Raw genomic sequence first — 25,203 nt, 5'->3', positions numbered from 1 at the left:
GTATGCAGAAAAGATAAAGGTCCCAAGCTTATTGTGTCTGGGGAAAATGTTGTGTCCAGAAGATTTAGTGATGGTCATAAAAAATACAGACTTTTAAGACAGATAACACCAATCCGTTTTTCTTCTCAGGAGGACAGAAATGAGAGCATGACACCATGAAAGTCAAATAGGGAATAAACTTCCCAAGAGGGAAGACAGCTAGGTATTAAAATGTGTCTCTTGTAGTGATATTTTAATGTAAATAAAAGATTTTTTTTGGCAGTGATTTAGCTGTGGGGATGCATTTTCAGCTTAGAGAAGGTTAGGGTTTTGAAGGGAGGGCCAGATAACTTGTGGCTGGCTTCTGCTGTCCATTTGTTCCTCTTTCCGCTGCCTGTGTCTTCACGGTAACTGAACTAGCAAGACATATCTGAATGGTCCATAGGTAGCGTACACAGATCGGGACGTGCAGGGTAAACAGTGACATGGAAACCAAACACAGAAATGTGCCGGCAGCTTCCCAGCTGAGTGACCCCAGGGTTTTTCCTGCTGTGGTTTATTAGGTCCTGTGAGTTGGCCTCTCCAAAAGAGGCATTTTTGGAAATGAATGGGACAAGCAGGGAGTCCCAGGGGCTGGTTCGCCTTTAAACTCTGCAGCAGGAGGGCATGAGGAGAAACTGCCAGCCCAACTGCATCCCTGAGCATATGCACAGGTAGCATTAAGCTGCCTTAGGCCGATTTGAGTGGGAGTGGACAGGACTGTGGCAGGGATGCAGAGGATGAATTTGAAGTTACTTCAGCAACTACTTGGGGAACCATTCATGTCTGAGAGGCAAAGCTTCGTGTTCCCTTAAGATAACTGCATCAACATTAATTTTTTCTTAGTGGTATTTAATAAAGAATGGCTATTTGCATTTTGGGGCCAGATAAGTAATTTTGTGATTACTATATCTCCCATGAATTTAATGTAATGAGGTCCAGTCTTATGGTCTCTGAATTATCACTTTGGTTAAAAACCTAAAATCAGCATATAAGTAGCTACCGACAGGCACTGTGCTAGATCCTGGAGATTTAGAGAAGACGGCTTGTTAAGACCAGTGAACATGCAGATAGTAGGGTAACCAGACAGGCAAGCAAACAGCTCCAGCTCCTAGTGAGGCTGAGACATGCAGGCAGGCGTGAGAGACGCTCGCAGGGTACCAGGCCAGGAGACGCACCAAAGCAGGAGGATGGGCAGGAGGGGATCAGTGTGGGTAAGAGCATCTGGTGGTCAGAGTGAGTGTTTAGCCTCGGGGCCTGGCTCTGTGGGCTCTCTGTATGTGGGCACATCGTAAGAGGGGGAAGCTACAGGGCATGAGCCTACAAAGGTAGGAGGTGGCCAAACATGAGCGGTCTTGAACACCTTGCTGAAAGTCTACCTCCAAAGAAGGGGGTTGCAGAAATACAAGAGAATGTCATTGTTCAATCTATGACTTTGAAAGTTCATTGGCAGCAGATTGGATGGAGGAAAAATATGAAAGGATAGATTCTTTTTTGGTAAACTTGTTGAAAAATGTTGGGGGCCTGCACAGAACTTAGGGTATCCTGGGGTTGGAGAGCATGGCCAGCTACAAAATAGATTTCTGGAATCCACAGGCCGTGATGACTAACAGGGAGTGCAGGTCAGGAAGAAGCCTATAGTTATTCCACTTTCCAGCAAGTCCAGTAGATAAATGGCATTACCACTGGAATAGGGAGAGGCATCTCTTGTTGGGCAGAAGAATGGAACCCTCTGGAATGTTTGGGGGCGCTCTAAGTGCGGCTACATGCGTGTGTCTCCAGCCTGCGGGTGTTAGTGAAGCCATGAGAATGTACAGGCGCTCAGGGCAGCAATACTAGGGAAAGGGCGAAGTCAGGACTCTGGCAAAGCAGGGTGTTTAGATTGTGGATGTGGGAAGAGGGCCGGGAAGGAGCAGTCTGAGGACTAGTGAGAAGAGCCAGAGCCAGGAAGCCAGGGAGCCAGGGAAGGAGAGGATTTCAAGAGGCAGTAGAGGCGGGCCAAAGCCTCAGACAGAGGAGAGCAAATAGAACCAGGAAGAGGCACAGGAGGCCAGGAAAGTTCCTGAGGATGTGGCAAACCAGAACTCATTAGTGACCCCAGACAGAGTGGTTTCCAGGAAGGAAAGGGGAAGCCAGTCTGCCGGCGGGTGAAGGGCTGTGGAAAACTCTTTTAAGAAGCTAACTTTAAAGTAAAGGAGAGAAATTGGGCCATTGCTAAAGATGGACTAAGGATTCTTTTCTTAAAGATGGAAGAAACTGGGCATATTTATATGCTAAAATGAAGAAGCTAGTGCTGAAGCTACAGATGAAAAAGTAGAGATAAATGACAAAGCTTGGTCCTGGAAGGCCCAGAAGAAATGGGCTGTGGACCTGGCTGAAAGCTCTTTCACATGTGTGTGCCCATGTGTCCATGCATGGACACATGCACGTGTATTTTCTGTATTTTAACAGAAATGTTTCATGTTTCAGCTAAAACTTTACATAAAATATAAGTTAAATTCTCCAGTGTGCCTTTAGAACTTCCTGAGGTTCTGAATGCTACACAATCACTGAAGGTTATTTGACTAGCAATCCTTTGGTAAACAAGATCTTTACTGCAGGAGGGTGCTGCCTTTTGTTTGCTGTCTTTAGGATTTTCTGTGCATTCTGTGACCTTGCTGCCCAGCAGACATATTAATCATCAGGTCAGACAGCATTTCTCCAGCAGGCCAATAGCAAGGACAGCTCTGCTTATGCCAAGGCAAGTTCATCCAGTAGGTCCTGACACGAGAGCCAAAGGACAAATGTGATAAGGAGGGTCAGCTCCACACTCCAGTCACCATGAAGAGAAACCACAGACCTGGCAGGCAGCAACACCCAGTTTTCTGACCCCAAAGAACAATGAAGAAACCTGCTGATGGATCATGAGTACCAAAGAGCAGGATGGTGTCAGTGTCAAAGTTTCCATTTTATCATTTTCTGAGTTGCTTGACATGTTGAGATGGTAACGTAGGCTTCATTTTTAGATTGCTCTAATGAGAAAGGTGAGAAAAGATGAAATCGAAACAAGGTTATGATTCAGAGGCCTTATATTATGCAGCTGGTACCTGGGGTTTAAAATGCAGAGATAACTGTTTATGAAATGAAGAGCAGTAGTCTTTTAACAAAAAAAGCAAGTGGGGGGGGGTTCTCATTTCATTGTCATTACCAGGACACTAAGTTGAAGAAGTCAAGATTCATTTAATATGAGTAATTTCTGAGACTTCAGCTCAGCTACTGCTAAGCCCTGACGCTCATGGAGGAAAAGGGACAGAGTGGGCTCTGATGTAGACAGACCCTCTGCAGGACTTGGATAGATTTAATAACCTTACCATTTCCCTGAAGCTCAGTTCTTAGAATTGCACAACTGGCATTTAAAAACCCAATGATTAAACTGGGGGAAAAAAGTCTGAAAGGGAACTATCTCAGCACATATAAGACTTTAAAGACAGACACCCATTTCCTCCAGCAGAACACCAATGGAAAACCTCCAATTTCAATTCTAAATAATGAGTCTAGAGGAATATGGATGGGCACAGAAGTAACAATTTAAAAGCTGTATTTATGCAGTATTACTGTGCATTCCAGGTATATGGGCCCTGGGTTGGGCCATCTGTGCTGAGTTGAGAAAGCAGTGGTGACTTTCCTTTGGTGGGCACACACCCCCACGTAGAAATCAACAAAAAGCACTGAAAATACCCCCAGGAAAATGCAATTTGGTTTTCTTGATATGAGCTGCAAACTCTTCCTGAAATGGTTACATTACTGGATGTGGACAGGTCCCAAATGTCCAGCCATGCTCCCTGCTAATGGAAAAACAATCTTAAATCAAAGGCAGATATTTCGATAGCAACCATGTGGGAGAAACAGTTTCAGTCATTTCTCTAGATAGCTCATTTTGCTAATCTCATTGGCTGAAAAAGTGGCAAGATCATGTTGGATATTATATCTTGGTAGATATGGGAAATAAGGGCTTCATTTACCTGCTCATTTGGAAACTGTGCTTAAGTTTCTTAGCAACAAAGAGCCTGGTATAGAAATACTCGGGAAGTAATTTTGGTTGTAATTATTCTGGGGTCTGATTATAAAAGTGACAGATCATATCGGTTATTGTAGATTCTTGCCCAAATTCTTACAGCATTTTTAAAACAGTTCAAAGAATCTAACACGTATGTTGCAATGAGATTTTTGTTGTCTCATACATAAATTACCTTAAATTATTTTCTAAGTTATCAGAGTAAGATAAAGTCACTTTCTAAGTTTCTGAAGGATTCCTCAGACAAAAAAAAGCTTGTGTCTATTATACTAAAATTAATTATAACTACTGTTTCTTTTACCAATCTTCTTAGTTTTGGATGACATTGTCTTTTGCAGACAGTCGATAGCTCCCTTTTAAATATATATTTAAAATCTGCTGAATGAGATCTCTGGAGAAAAATGAAGGAAAGGGAAGGAGCTATTAGAACAGGAAGTTAGATGACTTGAAAGTCATAGTTCTAGAAGCCATTCAAGGGAAAAGGAATTCATAAAGCAGAACAAGAACAGTTGCTTTCAAAAACTATCAAAATGACATCCTATGTTTTAGTTGTTTTGAGTCCTGAGTCTTAACAGCTCATCTGAGACTAAAGCCCCAAATGCAGCTGATGACACTTTTAATTAGCTAACTGAAAATTAGCTATAAAGTCTGGCTAATGTTAAATATTATGCAGAACATAAAGAGGTATATTCATTTACTGAGCTTAAAGAAGTGTTATCTATACACTTGAAGTGCTAATAAGCACTGGTCTTTAATGAGACTAATTTAGTGATAATATGACTACTAAAATGGGTTTATTCTTCTAAAATTCAATATTAACCTGACTTTGTCAGCTAATAATTAACTTCACATTTAGATATGATTTTGGTTATTGTGGAGATAGTCTCTATGTTGAGACAGTCAGCAAGTCCAGTCTGTGTAGAGCTGTGTTTTAAGAACTAGGCTGCCTAAGAGATGCTCTTAATATGTTAGCTTTACAACAGCATGCAATCTGTCTGAAACAGATGAAAGAAGGCTTGCAGAAAGACCTAAGGGCGGTAAGGAAACAGACTCTGTTGTGATCTGGGGGGAAGATAAAACAAAAGCAACTCACATAGGCATCTTCTTGGTGTGACTGGAACAGTGAACACAAGTTTCAAAAAGTGGTGGTACATGAGAGCAGAGAGGTAATAGGTGGTGAGTTAGTATAGGGCCTTGGAGAGGTGAAGCTACTAGATATTTTGGATCAACAGTGACATCATTTCATCTACGTAGCAACACTAGCTGCACCTTAAGAACTTGCTGAAGGAGGCCCAGTTATGGCATAATCCAGGGAGAGATGAAAGTGATTTAGATGTGGTGGCAGCAGCGGAGGTGACGATAAGTGGCTACGTTTGGGAGGGGAGATGACAGTTTGCTGATGGATTTGGATGTAAAATGTGAGAGGAAGGTGTTTGGCTTGAATGGGGTGGATGGAGGTGCCAGATGGGGAAGTCAGAACAGTCTGCAGGAGGAATGGGGTCAGGGATTTTGGAGCTCAGGTGTGGGCTATGTTGAGTTGGCGATGTTAGTAGACATCCAAAGGATACTTCAACCTTTGGGCTTATCCTTTCCTCCAGTGAACTGTCCACAAGGACAGCTCTCCTTGGGGTAATGAGGGAAGGAAATCTAAGTAAATCAGATGACATTTAATGGGGACACATCTGAGCTGCGCAAACTGCTATATTCTGCTTACAGAACAGGAAGCATGAGAATCTAACAGGACACATGCTTTCATAATTTTTCTGGTACTTACTAGGATAAATAATGTTAATAAAAAAATGGCAATCTTAATCATAGAAACCTAATAATTCAGTCAGAACTAATATTGGACATAATTATAATTAAAAACAAAATGTGAGCCCAAAGTTAAGAAAAGAGAGTTTAAGAGATAAATCACTTCTAGCATTCTGAGACTCCCAAGGTCAGCTGCTAAATTGTTTCTGAATGGTCTAAATCAAGGATTACAAACAAGTAGGACTAAATGTTGCCAAAGCATTGACATAGTTCTGTGTAGGTTCCTGGGAGAACAGGCATACTACTAGTTATTGGCCTCAACTAGTGCTGGAGAAAAATGAGTTTCAAATTACATCATAATAGAAACACTGGGATCATCAGGCATCCCAAATCCCACCCTGGTAACAGAGAATGGGAAACACTCAGACACCCATATTAATTTCTAGAATGTCATTCCTGGGCTGGATGATTTTACTTTAGCACTCAGAGGAGTGCTAAAATATGACAATCTAGACTTCTGAAAAGCTAAACCAAACAGCTGGTGGGTATCTAGTGATGTTTTCAGAGTCCAAGATGAAATGAGAAAAAAGTAGAATGAATTTTAAGTCTATTTGATTTTTAAAACTTTGATTCTGAGGTTGTCTGCCAATTTCTCATTTAGTGTTCCTTTGTGAAGTAATTGGGTAGATTAGATGGCTAATGTTTTGTTTTGGTTAAAGACGTACTAAGACAACTAGATAGTGCCACATTTTTGCTTTAACAGATTTGTGAACAGATCTGGCAAAGGCCAACCCAGGGCATGCGCTGTCATTAGTGCTGAGCCGGTTGTCACATCTGCTCTCCAGGGCCAGCTGGGAGCAGAGGGTGTGTCATCAGCCCTACCTCCCCACTTGGGCACATTGCTGTCTTCCTGCTGCCTCCCTGTCACTACATTTTCCTAGAAGACCTCAAGTAAGGTTGCGGGGGAGCCAAAGTTCCTCTGAAGAGGCTAGACACCTCTGGCTGCTGCCATTGCCCGGACACGGGGTCTGAGCACGGACTCTGCTCTCACCAGGCAAGTCACACACACTTAGTCAGTTCTTTCTCCTCTTTCTAAATACCACCTGTCCCACTTATCTAAGAAGGCTGATGAAGGAACAAATAATACACTATGGGAAAATACTATTTAATTGACAAAATCATAATTATCTTATATGGTGCAGGTGCTACTACAAGTAAATGAGGTAGACTGAGGAGAAGAAAAACATGGCAACCATGTTTTTAATACCAAACAGCATGGATTTGGGGGACATGACAGGAACAGCAGAGACTATGGTAATGTGGAGAAGTTGGTGTCTAAAGCCAATTGCTGCTATCCAGGAATGAGGAAAGGCTTGTGTAAATCAGAACAGCTTATTTTCTACAACAAATGAGAGAGACCGAGACCTGGTGGAGGCCATCTCTGAAAGGACTAACAAAACATGCCTGAGGGCTACATTTCATCCTCAGGTGCCCACTTTCTACTTCTGACTACACACATCCTACTGTTTCAGTCTTTGGTGAGAGATGTGAGGCTGGATCCCTGCCGGCAATTCTGAGGGTTCTTCCAAACACTTCCCTAGTGGCTGCTGATTTGGATATGTCCTGACTGGACTGTATGCCGAGATTTTCTTGAGTTCTGCATGTACCTTCACAGGTGGACACTGTAAATAATTCTTATGAAAAGTCAGCAAGGTCTTGAAGCTACCCAGCAGGGTCACCATCTGGGAGTCCTCAGAAACAGGGATTTGTCAGCACTGTAAACATTTTAGGCTTCATAGAAGACACTGACTTTTTCTAAACTAATCACCCCTGCCAGTCAAGACTTGAGGTATGGGTTCAAGAACAAGGCGTTCATTTAACAACAATAACAAAAACAGTGAGGATGAAAACCGGAGGGTCATTATAATGAAAGGCCTGAAAGCAAACTGTGACTTCCCTAATAAGGCGACAACCAAAGCTGGCTCCCTGGCGGTCGAGCGCCAATACGATTAATCAGTCTGTTTTCAGTTTTCTCACGACAGCAATATTAACAGTTTGCTTTATTCTGTTTATATGGCGCTGACAGGTCTTCAGCATGTTGGGCCTACTTGCTGGAGATTAATGGTCACTCTTACACTGAGGTAAAACCAGGCGGGAAGAGAATGCCTTTTATGACTAGATAAGAACTGGATGCCCTAGCTCTGTTGTGTTTGCACACTGCCCATCATCTCCTCCTCCTTTAATTTCTATTAGGGAGATGTAAGATTAAGCTGTGTCCAGCAGGTTCTTCTCACTGTTTAAACCCCTCCACTTCAGATGTCACATCTCTGATGAGACAAGAGAAACCTTGCATATTGCTTTTAGATAAACTTATCCTCTTTAAAGGTACTGTTTGCAAATTTTGTTTTTAAAAACTCAGATTCCATATACAAGTGAGATAGCCAAGCAGTGGCTTTGGTAATAGGAATTTTAGCATTTGAGGTAGACAATGGTTATTTTTTGAGACAGTGAAGAAGGCAGAGCTGATTATCAAATGTGGCCTAACTGTAAGAATTACAGACAACGCAGAAGGTCTGTTAGGAATGTTTAGTCACATTTTGTGAAATATTATCTATTTCAATGTGAAAGATTTGATTTGAGAAAATCAGAGCTCTTCCACCTCCAAAAAAGCAAACTTGTAAGTGGTACATTTTCCCTGTGCCAGGCTGGAGAGAACTGGCAATCCTGAACATTATTTTAACAGCATATGTAAGTACAGATATTAAATAACAAACTTAAAAATCAGTGTGCCTCCTCTAGGATTCTGTAGGAATCACCACCTCGTTCTTTGCTCTTAAGGAGCTTACTGCTTCACTCATTTTAGACAACAGCTACACAGGGTACGTATGTTTATACTGCAGATCTAGTAACCATAGGCCCTGGGCCCAGCCAACTCCAACCTACTAAAAATTCTTCTTCACATCTCTCTTGACACAGTATCTGAAATAAGGGATTGATTCTAGTAGTCAGGGCATCACAGGGTGACTTTAAAGCCAGAGACAACATTCTAGGATAAGAAAGCAATATTGCTAATAATAATAGTATTACCTCCATCACGAAAAGCACTGAGGTATGGTACAGGCCACTTGCCAAGGCCATTTCACACCTCTAAAACTCTTGCATCCCCCCTATGTGTTAAGGCTGGTGCCCAACAGAGGTAAGGCTGTTTGTGATTGAGTGTAAGACAATGTACTAGACTAGATTTGGGCAGATCTTGAATTCCATACTTCTAATAATGTACAGAGATTGGATTGGAAGGAACAGAAAGTAAAGTTAGGAAGCAACTGCAATTATCCTGACACATGAGCAGTGGTGTACCGGAAGTGAAAGACATGACAGACTTCGAGTTACCCCATACCCCAGAAACAGAAGTAATAAATCTTTTTGATGTATTCCATTTGTTTATCCAACAAGTATTTTTCAGGGTTGTGATGGCTCAGATATTGTGCTAAGTGACATAGGGAAGCAGGAAAAGAAAAATAAAGATGTCACTTTGGACCACTGAAGGAGGCTCTGCAAGAGGTAACTGTCCTCTACTGACCCCTCCCTCCCCCGCTCCTCCAGTGCTGACTCAGCACCACAACTACCGTGTGCCAGCCACGGCATTACACAGTGATCATGAAGTCTGGGGAAGGAAAGGGAAAAAAAGGCTAGTGTGTTAGGTCTCACAGCCTCGGGAGGGCTGCCTTTGTAGAACTTCCATTCCTTTCCTGGTGGTCTAGCCATAAGGCCAAGTACGTGGCGGTAAACCACGAGACTGCTGGAACAGCATAGGTATTCTTAGCCATCCATATGAAGAGATGAACTCCTATTTAATTTCTAAATATGTGACCTGATTTAGCATATTTAACCAAAGCAAAACATCATGTGAGAAAAGTATCTAAGATGATTCCTATGTGTAGATTTTAATACCATCGCAAAATACAGGCTCAGGAAAAACAAACTGAGCAAAGCCAAAAGGTACCGAAAAGAATAAAACAAATCTACTTGGAATATCAGAATCTTACACTTGGTAAAATGAGTTTGAAACATAATTCTGTTGACTTCTAGTGAAAGCCCTCAGCTTTAAATTTGACATTTGCCTAAGCTTTATATGAGAATAAGTCCTGAGCACTTTCTGAAAAATAGCTGGGTGATGAGATACCACCACTGAGGAGTATTTTGTTTTGTGGCAGATGCCTTTTCATTTTATGAGAACTTGTCTAGATATTATGTATCCTTCACTATCTACATTATTTCTTTTTAAAATGTCTTTAGAGGCCTGGGGGTTATGTCAGTTTCTTTGGATCTAAAGTCTAGATCTCAAATAGCAAAGCACCAGTATTTGCCAGAAGATTCCTACCCATGGAAGCTTTTCTCCCCAAACCATAACTAATGTATACATTTGGTCATTGCTGTCAGAAGAAGAAAATTGAAAGGTGTTTTTTTAGGGACTTATGAACATCACCAGTAATTATTTCAAGCATGAGCTAGTTTGTATACACTGAGAATTCAAATGCTAGTTGAACTGTAAAAAGAATAGGCACATATAACCTGGCTGTTACTTTGGGGCACTTCGCCTTCCTCATGCACCCTGGGAATTCCACAATACCTCAGCATGGGATAAGATTGTGCCAGGGTAGTGAAAGGACAGAATCTGGGCCTAGAGCCTTTTAATTCCAATTCTACCACCTGCAGTGTTTACCATATTTGTTTCTATATGGCAAGGTCAAGATTTTTCTACCTACTTATTTCCCATTGAAAATGTTTTAAAATGTTGAGCAGGTATTGAATTCAGGAAAAGTAGAAACACTGCATGAGTGATCAGTGAAGACACTCCTGTGATTCCACTCTGGGAAAACCTGGAAGGGAGAGACGTCCTCACTGCTGTGGGAACTCAACCCACGGTTAAAACCTTCTCTTACACGGAGCTATTATGTTCATTTTGTTTGGCTTAACCAGATACTGGACCTTGGTGGAAAAAGTCAAAGATGAGCCCAGAGGGAGAGCCACAGAATTCGAGACAGCCAGCCTGGGAAAAGCCCATGTAGACCATCTAACCACCCTCCCAGGGCGGGAAAGAAAAACAAACTCTAGACCGCTGACATTTATGACTCTTACCTGCGGCGTAGATCTTCAGCCACTGCTGCCCGGCAGCTGAACAAATAGGCCCGGAGCGACTTGAGCCGCTGCCGCAGACGCACCACCGCAGCCAGCGGCTCGGCGTGGAGGTACAGCATGGGGTTCTCCTGCTGGATGTCAATCAGGGGCTCTTCGTACACATACTCCAGAAACTCTTTGGCCTGCTTAGACACCTGCAAAATAAACTTCCTCAATCAGTGCTGGTGCATTATCCAGCTTCCCACAAACTAGAAACCATAGCTTGAGTATCAAGAAGAATTTTCGGAACACAGTCAAATGAGAAAACTGTAAGCTAAGTGTAAATTCGATCTTCTTTTTCAGAGACTCAACAGGTAAAAAGTATTCTTAGGCTCTCCCTGGTGGCGCAGCAGGTTAAAGCACAGCACTAAGAAGCTAAAGCCACTTCCGGATGAGTTCGATTCCCACCTGCCCCGGAAGTGACCACATGGCATGGCAGGCCTCTCCTGACCGGCCCGCTGCCCCCCTCAGCAGTGTACTTCGTCGATCTGCCTGTTCTGCTCCTCACTCTGTCTCTGGTGAAGCCTCTCGCCGCCCCTGGGCCTCTGGCCTGTACCCCAGTTCTGTATGCACAAATAAATAAATCTTGAAGAATTCTTAGCACTGAGTGGAAGTCATTAAATCTATCTTGATTATGGTGATGATTATATAAATCTACAAATGAGATAAAATGACACAGAACTTTTCAGATTCGGTATACCAATGTCAACTTAACCATTTGCTATATTAGTCTATATAGTTATTACCTAAGCTGGAACCTTAGGTGGGGGAATCTAGGTGAAACAGACAGGTATTCTGTGCTAGCTATGCAGCTTCCTATGTAATTATTTCAAAATGAAGTAGAAAGAATTAAGATTTCCTTACAGCACTTAAAACTTTTTACAATTTAAACTCATCTCCCTGATTTGAAACTCTACATATATATGTGCACTTATATATTTGTATATTCTATAATATTTTTGATAAATAGCCACTGTACCAAAAATAGGTAAGGCATGTACATATTACAAAGTTCAAGATATCCTGGATTCCTTTTGAATATCCTGACTGCAGAGAAAACAGGGTGATATACACACTTTGAGCAGAAAGGACTAGCTCTTTTCAAAACAACTCTGAGTTTGAGCCAATTCTCGTCAACAAATCCATCCAACTCTATGTCCACTTAGGGTTGTAAATGGGATAACTATGAAAGCTGATCTTAAAATGCCATGGTTGTGAGTAGAAATAAATAGTGCATTGGAAACACAATGCATCCAAGATATACAGGGAATAGCTTAAATAATGTATGAGGGTAATTTTTTGGAATATTTACTGCAGTGTGGATTGGCTAGTGAGAGTTGGCTCAGTTTCTATTTATGGAAAGCAAAACCTCTCCCACTAAATTCTCTCTAGCACTGGGGATAAATCAGGAATTCAACATGAAAACAAAACAGCTTATTAAAAAGAAAATTGAAAACCACTTATTAATTGACTATCCATGAAGCTATAGTCTGTCCCCTCAAGGGATTCATTTAGCATGAGACAAATATTTAAAACAAAAAGGTACTGTTGCACATAATCTACACAAGAAGAGTGGATGAGATTCACTCATAGTTACAGGGGGAGGAAGCAGCCATCCTGGGAGTTAGGTAGGGCAGGCATGGAAAAGCAGATAATACTGGCTGATAATGTAGAAAAAAAAAAATTCATTTGATGGCCAGTACAGTTAAGCAGACACAACCATGGTAATTAAATGTATGGCTACTGTAGGGTGATTAAAAATTTCTTATACATGTTTATGAAATTTAATTTTTTTTTGTAAAATGCACACATACAAAAGTTCACGTTTCATTTTTCAGGCAGCTGTTATGTCATGGGATCCTATGGAATTAGTGAATTCACACTCACTGTGAATCCACCTAGCGGTAGCCACATCCTTTGATTATTTAACTGGCTTGGAAATAACACCCTACCTGGCTGAATTATGACTCCCTGTAAGGTCTGCTCAGGCATGCCAGATACTAGCCAGCAGTAAGTGTTCAGTGGAGAATAAAACAGGCATGGCCCTGTCCTTAAGTGGCCTACATTCTGTGTGGAAAGACAGAATTGGACTTAGTATACTATTTTTTTAAGTTTCTTAAGTGAAGAAACTGAATGTTATTCTGGGAAATGAACTGCAATCCACTTGAAACTGTTGCTGAAAAATGATGTATAGTACAATTCAATTAGTCTTTCTGACTCTCCTGAGCAGTGTTTATACTGAGTCAGGCCCTGCTGAATTAGGTTAACAATGCTACCTTTTAGTAGGTGAACAGAAGGACAAAGGGCACTGGCCAACCTCCCAGGCCTTAAAAGGACTCTCTCTTCAGGTGGTACTTAAGCCCAAAAGGGGAAAAAAAACATCTTTTACAGAGACGGTAAAAGCAGTGAGATAAATGGGAAGCCGCTACTAACATCAGCAATCTTAAACTGAAATTGCTAAAAACAAAACAGCTAGTTTCAGTAATATCTAAGGTAGCCATTTTACAGAACTATTAACCAGTTATGAACACAAAATAGTGTGACAGAGGCTACTTGAATATTTGAACAAATCCTTGCCATGCTGAGCTCATGCTTATTTAAGAGTTGGGGAGCTGGGGAAGAACTCAAAATGTGGCATGAAGTGTTAAATCTGGAAAATAGGAATCAGTGGAAGCGAATACTCTTAAGTTCTATTTGACCCTCCATGCAAGTATGGGGGATTCTACTTTGAAACTCAAAAGCTGCAATTTGAAAGTTTATTTTTTTATAAAAGAAAATGTTATTCTACTAGGTGAAAAAATGAGTAATAACCTGTGTTATAGTTTATGTGAGACAGTTTCTTTCTTGACAGTATATGAATTATATAAGAACATGAATATATTTCACTTAAAAGTGAATAGTTACCATCCTACAATTTTACCAATGAAATTATGAAAAACATGGTGAAACTGATGTTTTCAATATATATAAAACTTAGCTCACAGGTGCAGCTGGATGAGCCCAATCAATACTGTCTTTAAAAAGAAAAATGCGTGACTGCTAATCTCTCCCATGATCCCACACATTAGAAACATTTTTAGCCATTATTTCATTTTTGAAATAATTGACACTAAATATTAAATATTTATGAATGCTATTAATATAATTTTCCACATTTAATAAATTTATAAACTAGAAAACTATGTGCTAAGAACTACAGTGCCACTGAAGATTTGTTGAAGCTTGTGAATCAGTTCTCTTTACAGCTCTGTAGTCTACAGTGTTCTTGACAAGTGAGAAGGAGGTGGTCCAGGCAGAAATAGATCTCCTCTCCATCTTACACTAAGTAGTTGAGAAAATCTCAGAAAAAGGTTATAATTAGCTACAAACAAATAATGACTAAATCTGCTCTATACACACGTATACTCGTCATTTGATATGAACATAATAGGCCTTTTGTTATACTACTAGCAGTTACCTCTTTAAAAAAAAGTTCTCAAATGTTCCAGATTTACGTAATTCTGCGAGAGAGGTTCTGGAGCAGTGTCCTGGTATGTTCCCCCACAAAAATAGCCCTGGGTAATAAAGCAGTAGGACAAAGGGAATGTTTAACCACAGACAGCAATTTGGAGATGATGAGGCGGTGGTGGTGAGGACTTTAGTTTTGTTGCTGGAGAAAGATGTATCAGGATGAAACAAATGAGAGCATCTCAGAATAACAAGGACTGGGATAGATAAACGACTTCAGGTTTTTCCAACTGTGTTTAAGGACTATTAGACCTATTAGAAAATTATTCTGAGGTCCAACAAGGAATGTGTCACACATCTCATTCTTCTATGGGTGATTTAAAGTGAAATGTGTTACCATCCAAAAGCTTGGGAACATCTTGTATGAACTAAAGAAAACCTGCATAGCCCAGCCACTTTCTAAACCTATTTTACTACAGATAGAGAGGCTGTTTGATGTGCTGGCTGTCTTAGGGGAGGAGGTTGCAGTAGGAAATGAAATCCAGCCTGGTGCCCCTCCCCACCTCTGGGTGCAAAGGGCGCCTCTCTCTAAGTTGCTCCATACAGCAGGGCTGCACTCTTCTGGAGAGGCCACTTCACCAATTACTAAGCTGGCCTAGTTACAGCCCTCCTATGGAACCTCCTTTGAGTTAAACCTACACACGCACATATATATTATGTATAAGTCTACATATCTATCACTCAACCAGTTAATCATGAGAGAGGTCATTTTGTGGCAGGATGAGAGCCAAAACTCAGATCTCTGGGATAGCTGGCTCTGTGCTTGTTAAACACTGTTTACATTCACAGTTCTACCATAAACCATCTGCTCATTACTCTTTAAAAGAAGTGACCCCACTGTACCTGCTCCCCAGTCAAATAGAAAGCAAGTGAGATACAAATGGAGAATGACTGCAACGTGCTGGTGTGTCAGGATGCCCATTTGGTTTTAATTCTAAAGGAAGCTGAAGTCCAGTAATGCTTCATTCATCTAGAAGTCACTTATTTGTGTATTTGCTTACTGTCTCTCTCCCTGAGAAATTCACATCCCTAACACACAGAAGGGTAAGTAAGCACCATGTTCATTCATTCAATCAGTACTTATGGCACAAGTGAAAGAGAATTTCCAGTGTCCTGGCTGTTACTTTGAGCCCCACATGCTTACTTTAAATACAATTAAAAGAGTTTATTTGTTTCTAAGTTTACAACATAGTAAATTATGTTAATAATGTAGAAAGGGGAAAGACAGCAAAAGGCAACATAGTGCTACCAGAAGTGACAGCTGACACTCTTGTATGGAGAAAAAAATGGCTCCTGAATCTGCTGTGGGGTAGAAGTCCAGCATACAACCACACTGAGACCAATTTAGGAATAGCCATGAAACTCACTCCCCCACAGACCCTGACCCCCACCTTCTAGGATCTAGGAAGTCTCACTCATAAGTGAAAGCCTATATTCAAAATGATGCACAAAGACACTTTGAATCACATGATGTAAAACCAACTGATTGGAAAATGCTTAACATATCCAAAAACACCAAGACTAGTTAACATAAATTGTGTGAGTGCAAAATTCATAAAGAGTACAAAGCAGCTGTTAAAAGGAAGAGTTTTATAATCTAAATAGAATGTCCCCCAAGAGCAAAATGTACATTATATTCCCTGTGCCATTCTTGTTTAAAAGAACACATGAACATCAACTGTCTCTGGAAGGAAACCCAAGAAAAGTCATCTGGTTGACTCTGGGAAGGAATACAGGGTAGAAGGGAGATTATCTAGGCACATATGTCCTTTGTACTTTTTCATTTTTTAGTGCAGGAATATACAGAAAGAAGTAGAAAAGAACAATGGAAGGAAATTTTTTTATGAAATAGCCTCCCCTACTACATTAAACCACACTGAAGGTTATCAACTGCGGGACAAAACAGTCACATTCTAGTTCTGAGACATTAAAAAGGTTAATTTCTCATACGTGTGTTCCTAAATGGAATATATGGAGCTAAGTGACCGTTAAACCTTATAAAATAATAAAAGTAATATCACATTACTGGAAATTTGGAGAATAAAGATTGAGAGAGGAATATGTATATCACTCACAATCTTAGCACAGTAGAATTACCACTTAATCCGTTGGTATAATGTTTCCTACCAGTATTTCTTCTCATTTCTATTGTGAAAAATCATGACGAAAGTCATTTTAATAAAATCAACTTGAACCATGATACTTCTTGGTCCTGTTAAAGTAAGCACTGTCGGCTAATGGGGGAGGAAGCAGGAGATCTTAAGTTTAATTACAATTTGTTCCCCAAATCTCCAAATGACTCTGATCAAGTGGTTTTTCCCATCAGTGAGCTGTTCTCCAGCTCAGCAAGGGCAACAGAGCTTGCCCTAAATGCCACTTAAGATTTGGAGATAGGAAATGGTTTATGTAACATGGAAAACCCCTATCTAAATGGAATGTGAATTTTCAAGCGAGGATACAAAAATATTTTGAAAAGGCACAACTAGGGAAACTACTTAGGAAGAATTGAGGCTAAGTTTGAGTTCCTTACCAGTTCTTTGTTAATGCTTGTTATTTTTGAATGGGGAGGTAGGGGAAAGGTATCTTCAAAGAGAATTTCATTATAAAATGGCTATAGAATTGAAAGATTGGGTTTAGCTGCTGGGTAATCCTGGAGCTCAATTCAATCTGAAGGATATACACTGAAAAACAGATGAAATCCTGCTTTAAAAATAATTAGGATTATTATTACTTCAGAGGGCGGACAAGGAAACGCTTAAGATGACAGATTTTATTCTTTTCTCCAAAGCCATTTTTTTTCACTCTTTTAACTGGATATTAAAGCCAGTCACGTACTTGCTATTAAGGAGACAGGCAGATCTAACAGAACGATGTCTGCTCCTGGAAACTGATAGGTCTGAATTGATCCTCACAATTAGGAACATTAAGTTAAATCCTGGTATCTGAGCAAAGACAGACAAACACTGGACTAAATGGAATATGGTTACTTAATGCCAGTGGGAGATGGTCCAGATAAAATTGACTGGCTCTGTTCTTGCTTTAATATCTTCTCGCATCCACTGAGAACCTGGGAAGGAGTGGTCTGATACAGGAACATTTTCTTCATGTGCAACACAGATGAAGTGAGGATACCTACTATTTTCAACTAGTTAGCTATCTTCTCAAAATCAAACCTTGTTTCGGGAATGACCTCCAAGTAGAACATCTATCTGCCTTACACAAAGACGTAAGTGCCAGTGATGGCAAGCGTGACAGCTTTGTGATCTTCTAGCGCTCACTGCAAACAGACATGGATCCCTCCTTCCATTTCACATCTGAATAAACGATACATAATTTTTCCTTTTTCTCACCCAGTACCACCTTTTCTGCTTTAGCTCCAAAGACTAGTGTGTATTCTTCTGGTAGGTGCCATCAGACTAAGCTCTCTGTGATGCTGCAGCTGGGACTGCCTAGCTCACTTGCCTTCTCCACACCTCTCCCAGCTGTCAAAGGCCTGCTCCACACTGTCTACAGCAAACTCAATAAGTATTCCTCCCCTGTAAATATGTGTTTATCTAGTGTAAATGTGGCAAAATATTTATAGCTTACATTTAGAGTGTCAAGCACAAGATGCAGAGGAGAGATGATAACTGTGTCTGACAGGGGGAAGGAAACAGCCAGGAGAGGAAGTGAGGCTTACGCTGGGTTGAGGATTTGCTGAACTGAATGAGGGCAAAAAAAAAAAAAAAAAAAAAAAAAAGAGGCATGAAATGGCGTGGCCAGACTGAGAACAAGAAGGAGCATGGGTCCATGGAGGACTTGTAGGGCGGGCGGGCAGGCAGGCAGTGGAGGAGTAGAAAGGCAGTGACTAGAGGTCACAAAAATTTCCCTGGCAGAATGAGATGGTTGTATCTGCTTGTAACAATCACCGTGAAAGCTGGAGTTAACAGAGCACTTATTATATGCACTTTTGTAGGTGCTTTCTGTCAATCATTCATTTAAACAAACAGCAAGTTTATAAAGTAGGTACTTTTACTACCCCATTCTGAAGGTGAGGAAACCAGGACTGAGAGGGAACAAAATTTACCCAAGGTGAAATTAAAACTGTTGGGAACTACTACAGATGCAAATTAGCTCTGTATGGAAGTACTGTTGGGGTGAACCAGAAGGCAGAAAACATGGTCAAGCTGCTGAATTCCTTCACGTGAATGACATGTGAGATGGTTAGTGTGGTGGTTGTGGGTGCGGTGCAGAGCTGGCCTCAAGAGCTGATATTCAGGCTGAGTTTTGCTGATTAGGCAGAGCAGGTGTGGTGGAGGGAGGCGCCTACAATGTCTTCCAGGGCTGCACTGGTGAAGGGTGGGGTCCTGAGCACTCTGGGGTGTTGATGGGGAGATATTTGGTAAAGGAGATGAAGCCAATTTGGGAGTATTGCGTTTGAGGCACCCACAGGGCAGGCTTCATTAGTTCATTCATTCAGAGCACATTCCTGCTGCTTAGTACCTGCCAGGAACTGTGTGAAGCTCCCTGTGCCCAGCTTGCTTTCCAAGAGAGTGGACAGCAGCTAGCTGGTATGTGGAGGTGATAATAATGAGAATAATAAACACAATTTCCATTCTTTAAGTGCTTGTCACAGTCACTGCAGAGTGCTTTCTTCATGCCATCTCAATTCACACAAGTCTCTGAGGGAAGAACAAATGCCTATTTGGCACCTGCTACATACCAGGTACTGTTTTAAATGCTCTACATGCATGAAATCATAAAACCCTAGAAGTACTGTCCACATTTTACACAGACTAGAAAACTCATTCAGGTCATGAGCTAGCAAATCACAAAACTAGTACTTGAACTTATGGACAGTCTAGGTTCATGTTACAGATTATGAAACTGAGGTTCAGTTATGTCCACGTAATTGGTCCCAAAAAATCAAGTACCGATTAAGAGGTGGAAGTAGGATTTGGACAAATGTCTGCTTAACTTCAAGCTCCTGCCACATAACTTCTGTACATAAGAGAAGTTCTTGAGCCCGTGCAGAACACAGTGGTGACATGAAGGAGAGGCAGCAATGAAGTGAGTGCAGAAGGTTGGGGAGCATCAGAGGCTCATCCAGAAGGGTATGCTTTTCTCAGTTCTGGAAGGGCTTCCCAGAAGGACAAAAGTGTCTGGAAGACAAGTGGAAGATGACTCTAAGTGACAGGAAGAACTCTTCTCCCTCCCCAAGTAGAGGGGCAGGTACAAATACAGACAGACCTGTAGCTTTAATTTTCTTCCTGAGGGAGGAAGCAAGCTCACAGGGTGTGAAGGACTTGGAAGACGGTGAAAATGTGGATGGGTATTGGACAGAAGAGAAGATAGCACTGCCCGACAATACAGAAAAGGATAGAACCTAATTGGTCACTCAGAATTTTCATGTTCATTTTACACATCAAAGGTGACAGGCTGGTGAACAGCTGTAGCCCCCACCTTACCTGCATCTTGCTCCCAGGCGATATGGCTACAATGAAATCAAGTGTCAGAAACTTACTAGAAAGGAGATAATAGAAACTGCTGTTTATTCAGCCTGCATGGATGGTTCATTCAAAGAAAACGTAACAAATCTGGCAACAGAATCTGAAAAAGCATCTAGTTTGATTAGGTAACAGATACAGGACACATACCATACAGAAATCTTAAGGCTAAAGTATCATTCTAGTGTCAAATTCTACCACCTTGTTGATGCAAGGGTGGAAATGTTGTATAGTGGAGTGAATGAGTCACGTCTTGAAGACTAGTAGGCTGAAAACCAAAGCTAAGGTGCCCGCCACTCCCATCTGTAGTAGTGAAACTGAGGCTGAAGATGAAAGTGGGAATCATCAGCACACAATCCTGGTAGCTAAACACACAGAAGGCAAGAAAATAATGTAGAAGAAAGAATATAACATGGGGAAAAAGAATGAGCCAGAAGGAATCACAGTATCAGAGGTCTAGGCAGAGAACAAGGGATCAAAGTGTGGCGGGGTCAGAAGAGTCAGAAATGGGAAGAGAATTGGGGTGTCATCAAAATCAAGGCACAAGAGTTGCTCCTCAAATACTGTGTCCCCGAGAATTCTAGTAACGTAAGAAACTGGCCAGGACCACCTGAATTTGGCAAAACCTTGACAGAAGAGTCAAGATCGTGAGCAGAAGCTGAAGGACTGGACCTTCCTTCAGAGAAGCGATGCTGCTGCTGCAGCTGAAAGGAAGACAGTGAGGGTGTGCATGCACTTAGGGGTTTGTAGGTGCATTGACAGACTGCTGCCTGATCATCCCTACTTGTCTATCAAGTAGAAGAAAGACACTTCCCGAAGTGACAGAGACTGGTGTTTAATCTCTTTGGATCACGGGCACAGAGATAAAAGAGTCTGATAAAAGCTACTGAAGTATATGGAAGGGGATGTCCAGAAGCTCCCAACGTCACACCTGCCTGCTCAATGGTCCTGTTTCCACAAGGCTATTTTTTGCTTTTAGTCCCTGCTCCAAGCAAAGATCAGGCTCTCCTAACATCTCTGTGACTCCATCCTTCTCACTTAATCCAACACATCAGCAATTCTCTCTCCTAGTTTGTCAGTACAGAGGACACCTTTATTTCTGGCAAACAAAAACACCAAACCTAACTTGATCCCCACATCCCCCCAGTTACTCTCCATCTCTTACCATCCCCTTACCAAAAAACTTCTCAAAGAGTTGTCTATTCTTGTCTCTAACTTCTGTCTTCCTATCGTAAGTCAGATTCACTCCCAGCACTCAGTTCCAACGGCTCTAAGACCATTCGCTACCACGGTCAGTTCTTAGGGCTCAACTTGCTTGATCGGTCAGTAACTGTCACAATGGCGCAGAAACACCTTCTTTGTGGGCTCCTTCTACCTCACTGCTCACTCCTTTTTGGCTTCCTATGCTGGTTCCTCCTCTCCACATCTGCTTAAGCTGGAGTGTCCCAACACTGTTTTTCCTCTTCTCCTCCACTGATTTACATTTTGACAGTTATCAAAATTTTGTATTTTTGTCTCTGTACTTCATGCATATCTTCCTCGGATAATAGCGGTTACTTTGCAAAGGTGTTAACCTGTATTTCTACCTTCTTCCCCTTTAAAAAGAGGCCACAGTCCTGGCCAGGCCTGAGGTGGTTCCCTGCACTGTTCCTTGGTATGATGCCCCACCCAGGAGTCCTCACAGCATCCCTTCAGGTTCCGGTTCCAGAACACTGGATCTGTTAGAAGGCTGGGCTTCACAGGAACAGAAGGGCTGTACTATAGGAAATAACCTCAGATTACAGAAGTCCCACCTTTCAAAGATCACTGTCATGCTCAAGCCAGCATGATTTTCCTTATTTTTATTCTCCTACAGTATTGTGATTTTGGAGATAAGATCTAAACAAACAAACAAACAAAACAAAACAAAACAAATAAATGAAACCTCTTTCTATGTCAGAATTCTCTTAGCACATAACTATAGTTAGTTATCAAGGTCCAGAAGTAAAATCTGAAGTAAGAAAGATAGTTAAGACACCTTTGAACTGTGAGATATTTAAGAAGCACTAAATAAGATCTTCGATTTTATGGGTATGCTCCAAACTCTTGCATCATTACCTCTATAACACCTGTGACAACATATGAAGACCAAGATGGCTACTATGAAGTGTGCCCACTTTTTGACCTACCTTATACTTTGAGGTGTCCCAGTTGTGGACTATGCGTGCTGGGATGAGGAAACTGTCGTCCACATGGCAGCTGCTGCAGTAGTACCACCCACTGTAATTGCAGACCTTCGCTCTTCCATTAGAAAGGCCTATAGGCCGCTGGCATCCTAGTCAAGACAAAAGGAAGAATCTATCAGTCTTGTTATTTCCATCATCACAGAACAAGGTGCCACCACCCTCAAATTAAACAAATGTCTACAACAGGAGAGAGACTGCAGAGAATACATGCCGGGATGTGTCCTTTCTTCCTAGCCTCGCAGTTTCTGCCCTTTCACTGGGTGATCAGGGTAACTGTCATCTCGGGGCTCCCCTGTTTCTGCTCTCTTTGCACACGGTTGCCAGAGATCAATCTCTCTATACCCTCATCTCTGTCTCCTCACTTCCTTCTTCACAAAGTCTTTCCAGAAACTGGTCACTTTCCTGGGGACTCCTCATCCCGGATCCTATTGAATCTGCACATGCATAACCTCTCAAGGAAGATTTTATCAACCCTGTTTTACAGTTGCAAAAAAATAGGGTTTCGTCAGGTTAAAAACCTCATTTGGGGTTACCCAGTCAATAAAAGGTTGGAGTTTGGATTTCGTTCTAAATTTGTATGATTCAAAAATGACCCTTAAAATTGATAGGTGGCCTTTCTTCATGCTTAGCACACCAATATAAGGAATTTTGCCTTTGAGTGACCCCCATTCTATCTTTCCTACTACCTACTCCTGCTGCTCTCCACTGGGAATAGAAATCTTTATTCTAGTCAGAGCACTCTCAGCTCTGTTTCCCTAGTGAATGCCCTTCATGGCTTAGTGCATATTATTTCTAATGCAATGTCATCTTCTCTGTTCACTTTGCCAAATCCTGCCCATTACTGGGATACCTGGTTGCCTGCAAGTGACACCGAGGGCCCTTCTCTGTCCAATGATGGCCCTGATTCTGTGAGCACTGTCCTTGCATTGCCAGAAACTTGGTAATAACCATGGCTCGGCCACAAAAAAGTTGTTAGTTTTCTTTAGATGGGAGGAATAACCTTCTACTGATAAGTATAGAAACTCTGTCACAGTGACTCCAAAGGACAAAATCCTGGCAGTTCTGATAATCACAATGATATAAATGGTATCATTATTCTGGCATTTCTGATCTACACCTTTCATTAGAATTCCTTCTCTATGGCCCATTTCATGCATTGGCATCAGTAAGTATCTCAAAGAAATTTCACATTAAACCTATTGCCTGAAATGTTGCACCCCCCCCACTTCCATAAGGAGCCCAAACATGTTTACTTAATAAATCAGAACTCATAATGAGATACTGACTCAGTGCACCCCATGAGTAGAAGCACTGTAACACAAAGAACTTTTATTTTCATCATAGAAGGCATTGGGAACCAAGCAATTTCACAACTCATCCTTCAGGAAGATAATTTGATCCCACTGTATATTTTAGATACAAGAAATATTGCAAGACAATAACTCCTGTGTCAGTAAGCAAATGTTCTAGTATTATGCTTTAAGAGCTTAAGATACTGTTTCTTTCAACTGTCCTCTTCTTTACTCTTGAGTAGCAACAAAATCCTAACAAGCTCCTGTTTTTCAATTGGCTGAGGAATGATGTGTGTGCTGGAAAAGAAAGAAGCAAGCAGAACTGCCGCTCCTGTTGGGCAGGGAAGTGCGTCCCCCTCCAGAGGCAGGGAAGGCTGGGTGCCATCGCTGCCCTCCCCCGTAGTGGCACTCACCTGGCATTTAGCACAGGCCTCCTTAAGCCACTGGCAGGATCATGCTGGAAACTCTTCAGATTGGTGTTTTTGTCCTCAGCACTTAAAAGTTATATACATTCTATACCATCAATAAATGTTTATGTTGAAGTGAGTTACTTGTTACACCTACATTCACATACATACAAAGAAGTGTTCATTTGGTCTTGCTACTCTATAAACTGATTCTATCCTGGTCACCCGACGACTGCAGCAGCCGTGTTTGTTACTAGCCCTGTGAAAAGGGATGCTGTCCATTTTAAGAATTCTACATGACACATGTGATAACATATGGAATGTGGAACAGAGGTCAGTGGATCCTGATGTATCCTTGATATTGGGATGTTACTGTTTCCAAAAATTAGTAGACTCTCAAGTTAACACTGAAATGATGAATAGAATTCAATCTCGCCCAAGAAATGATGAATAGAATTCAATCTCGCCCAATGATTTGAAGTGATCATGATCTTATAGAAATTCAGGTTCAACATTACAGTTTAAATTCTCATTATAGAACACTCCCCCCCAGAAAATTTAGGCTATTGTAGCTCATTGTTTGTCTTTATTTTGAAAGTAATAAACATCAGTAAGCATCTGTTGGATGCTTTGTATATGCTTTTGTAGTAACTGCTCAGTTATCAGACTATAGTTGTTAATGACTTCATTATTTTTTCCTGGGTACAACAATCATGGATAATATTAAAATATACAAATATTCATTATACAGAAGCATATTATAGCCCAAAGATGTTTATATCAACCAGGCAAACAGGTCAAAAACTTAATGAGCTGGGGGTGCAATTGCTTGAGTTAACCAAATGAGATACACATCCTCACTACTTTGCCAAGTTTAGGCTCATAAAAACAAAGTCTGAAAGTACAGAGTGAAAGTTTATTTAGGTTTCAGTTTAGACAACTGAACATCAGAGCATAAACTACCGTTAACACTCTCAATTCACACCTTATTTAAAACGTTGCTTTCCTTCCGTAGGTGCTGAACTCTCACCCCTAAAGACTCAGAAGTAAAGGCCTGGTGGCGCAGCGGGTTAAAGCACAGCACTGAGAATCTAAAGCCGCCTCCGTATGAGTTCTATTCCCGCCTGCCCCAGAGGAGACCACATGGCGAGGCAGACCTCTCCTGACCCGCCCGCTGCTCCCCTCAGCAGTGTACTTCTTCGATCTGCCTGTTCTGCTCCCCACTCTGTCTCTGGTGAAGCCTCTCGCCGCCCCTGCACCTCTGGCCTATACTCCTCAGTT

The 25,203-nt window shown here is 41.4% G+C and overlaps 1 protein-coding gene across 1 annotated transcript in view; it reads right to left on the bottom strand.

Annotated features, from left to right (window-relative positions):
- Positions 1–25,203, bottom strand: part of PLEKHM3 (pleckstrin homology domain containing, family M, member 3) — a 168,084-nt gene that overhangs the window by 76,493 nt on the left and 66,388 nt on the right. The window contains exons 4-5 of the mRNA XM_004674343.2: positions 22,167–22,312; positions 10,967–11,160 (exon numbers count right to left, since the gene is read on the bottom strand). Of these exons, the coding sequence (XP_004674400.1) occupies positions 10,967–11,160; positions 22,167–22,312 (340 nt within the window). The remainder of the gene's footprint in view (positions 1–10,966; positions 11,161–22,166; positions 22,313–25,203) is intronic.

This window comes from Condylura cristata, unplaced genomic scaffold (genome assembly GCF_000260355.1).
Source record: "Condylura cristata isolate star-nosed mole 26May11 unplaced genomic scaffold, ConCri1.0 scaffold00002, whole genome shotgun sequence".
Taxonomy (NCBI): Eukaryota; Metazoa; Chordata; class Mammalia; order Eulipotyphla; family Talpidae; genus Condylura; species Condylura cristata.
The sequence above is the reverse complement of the archived record's forward strand: the minus strand, read 5'-3'. Positions and strand labels throughout refer to the sequence as shown.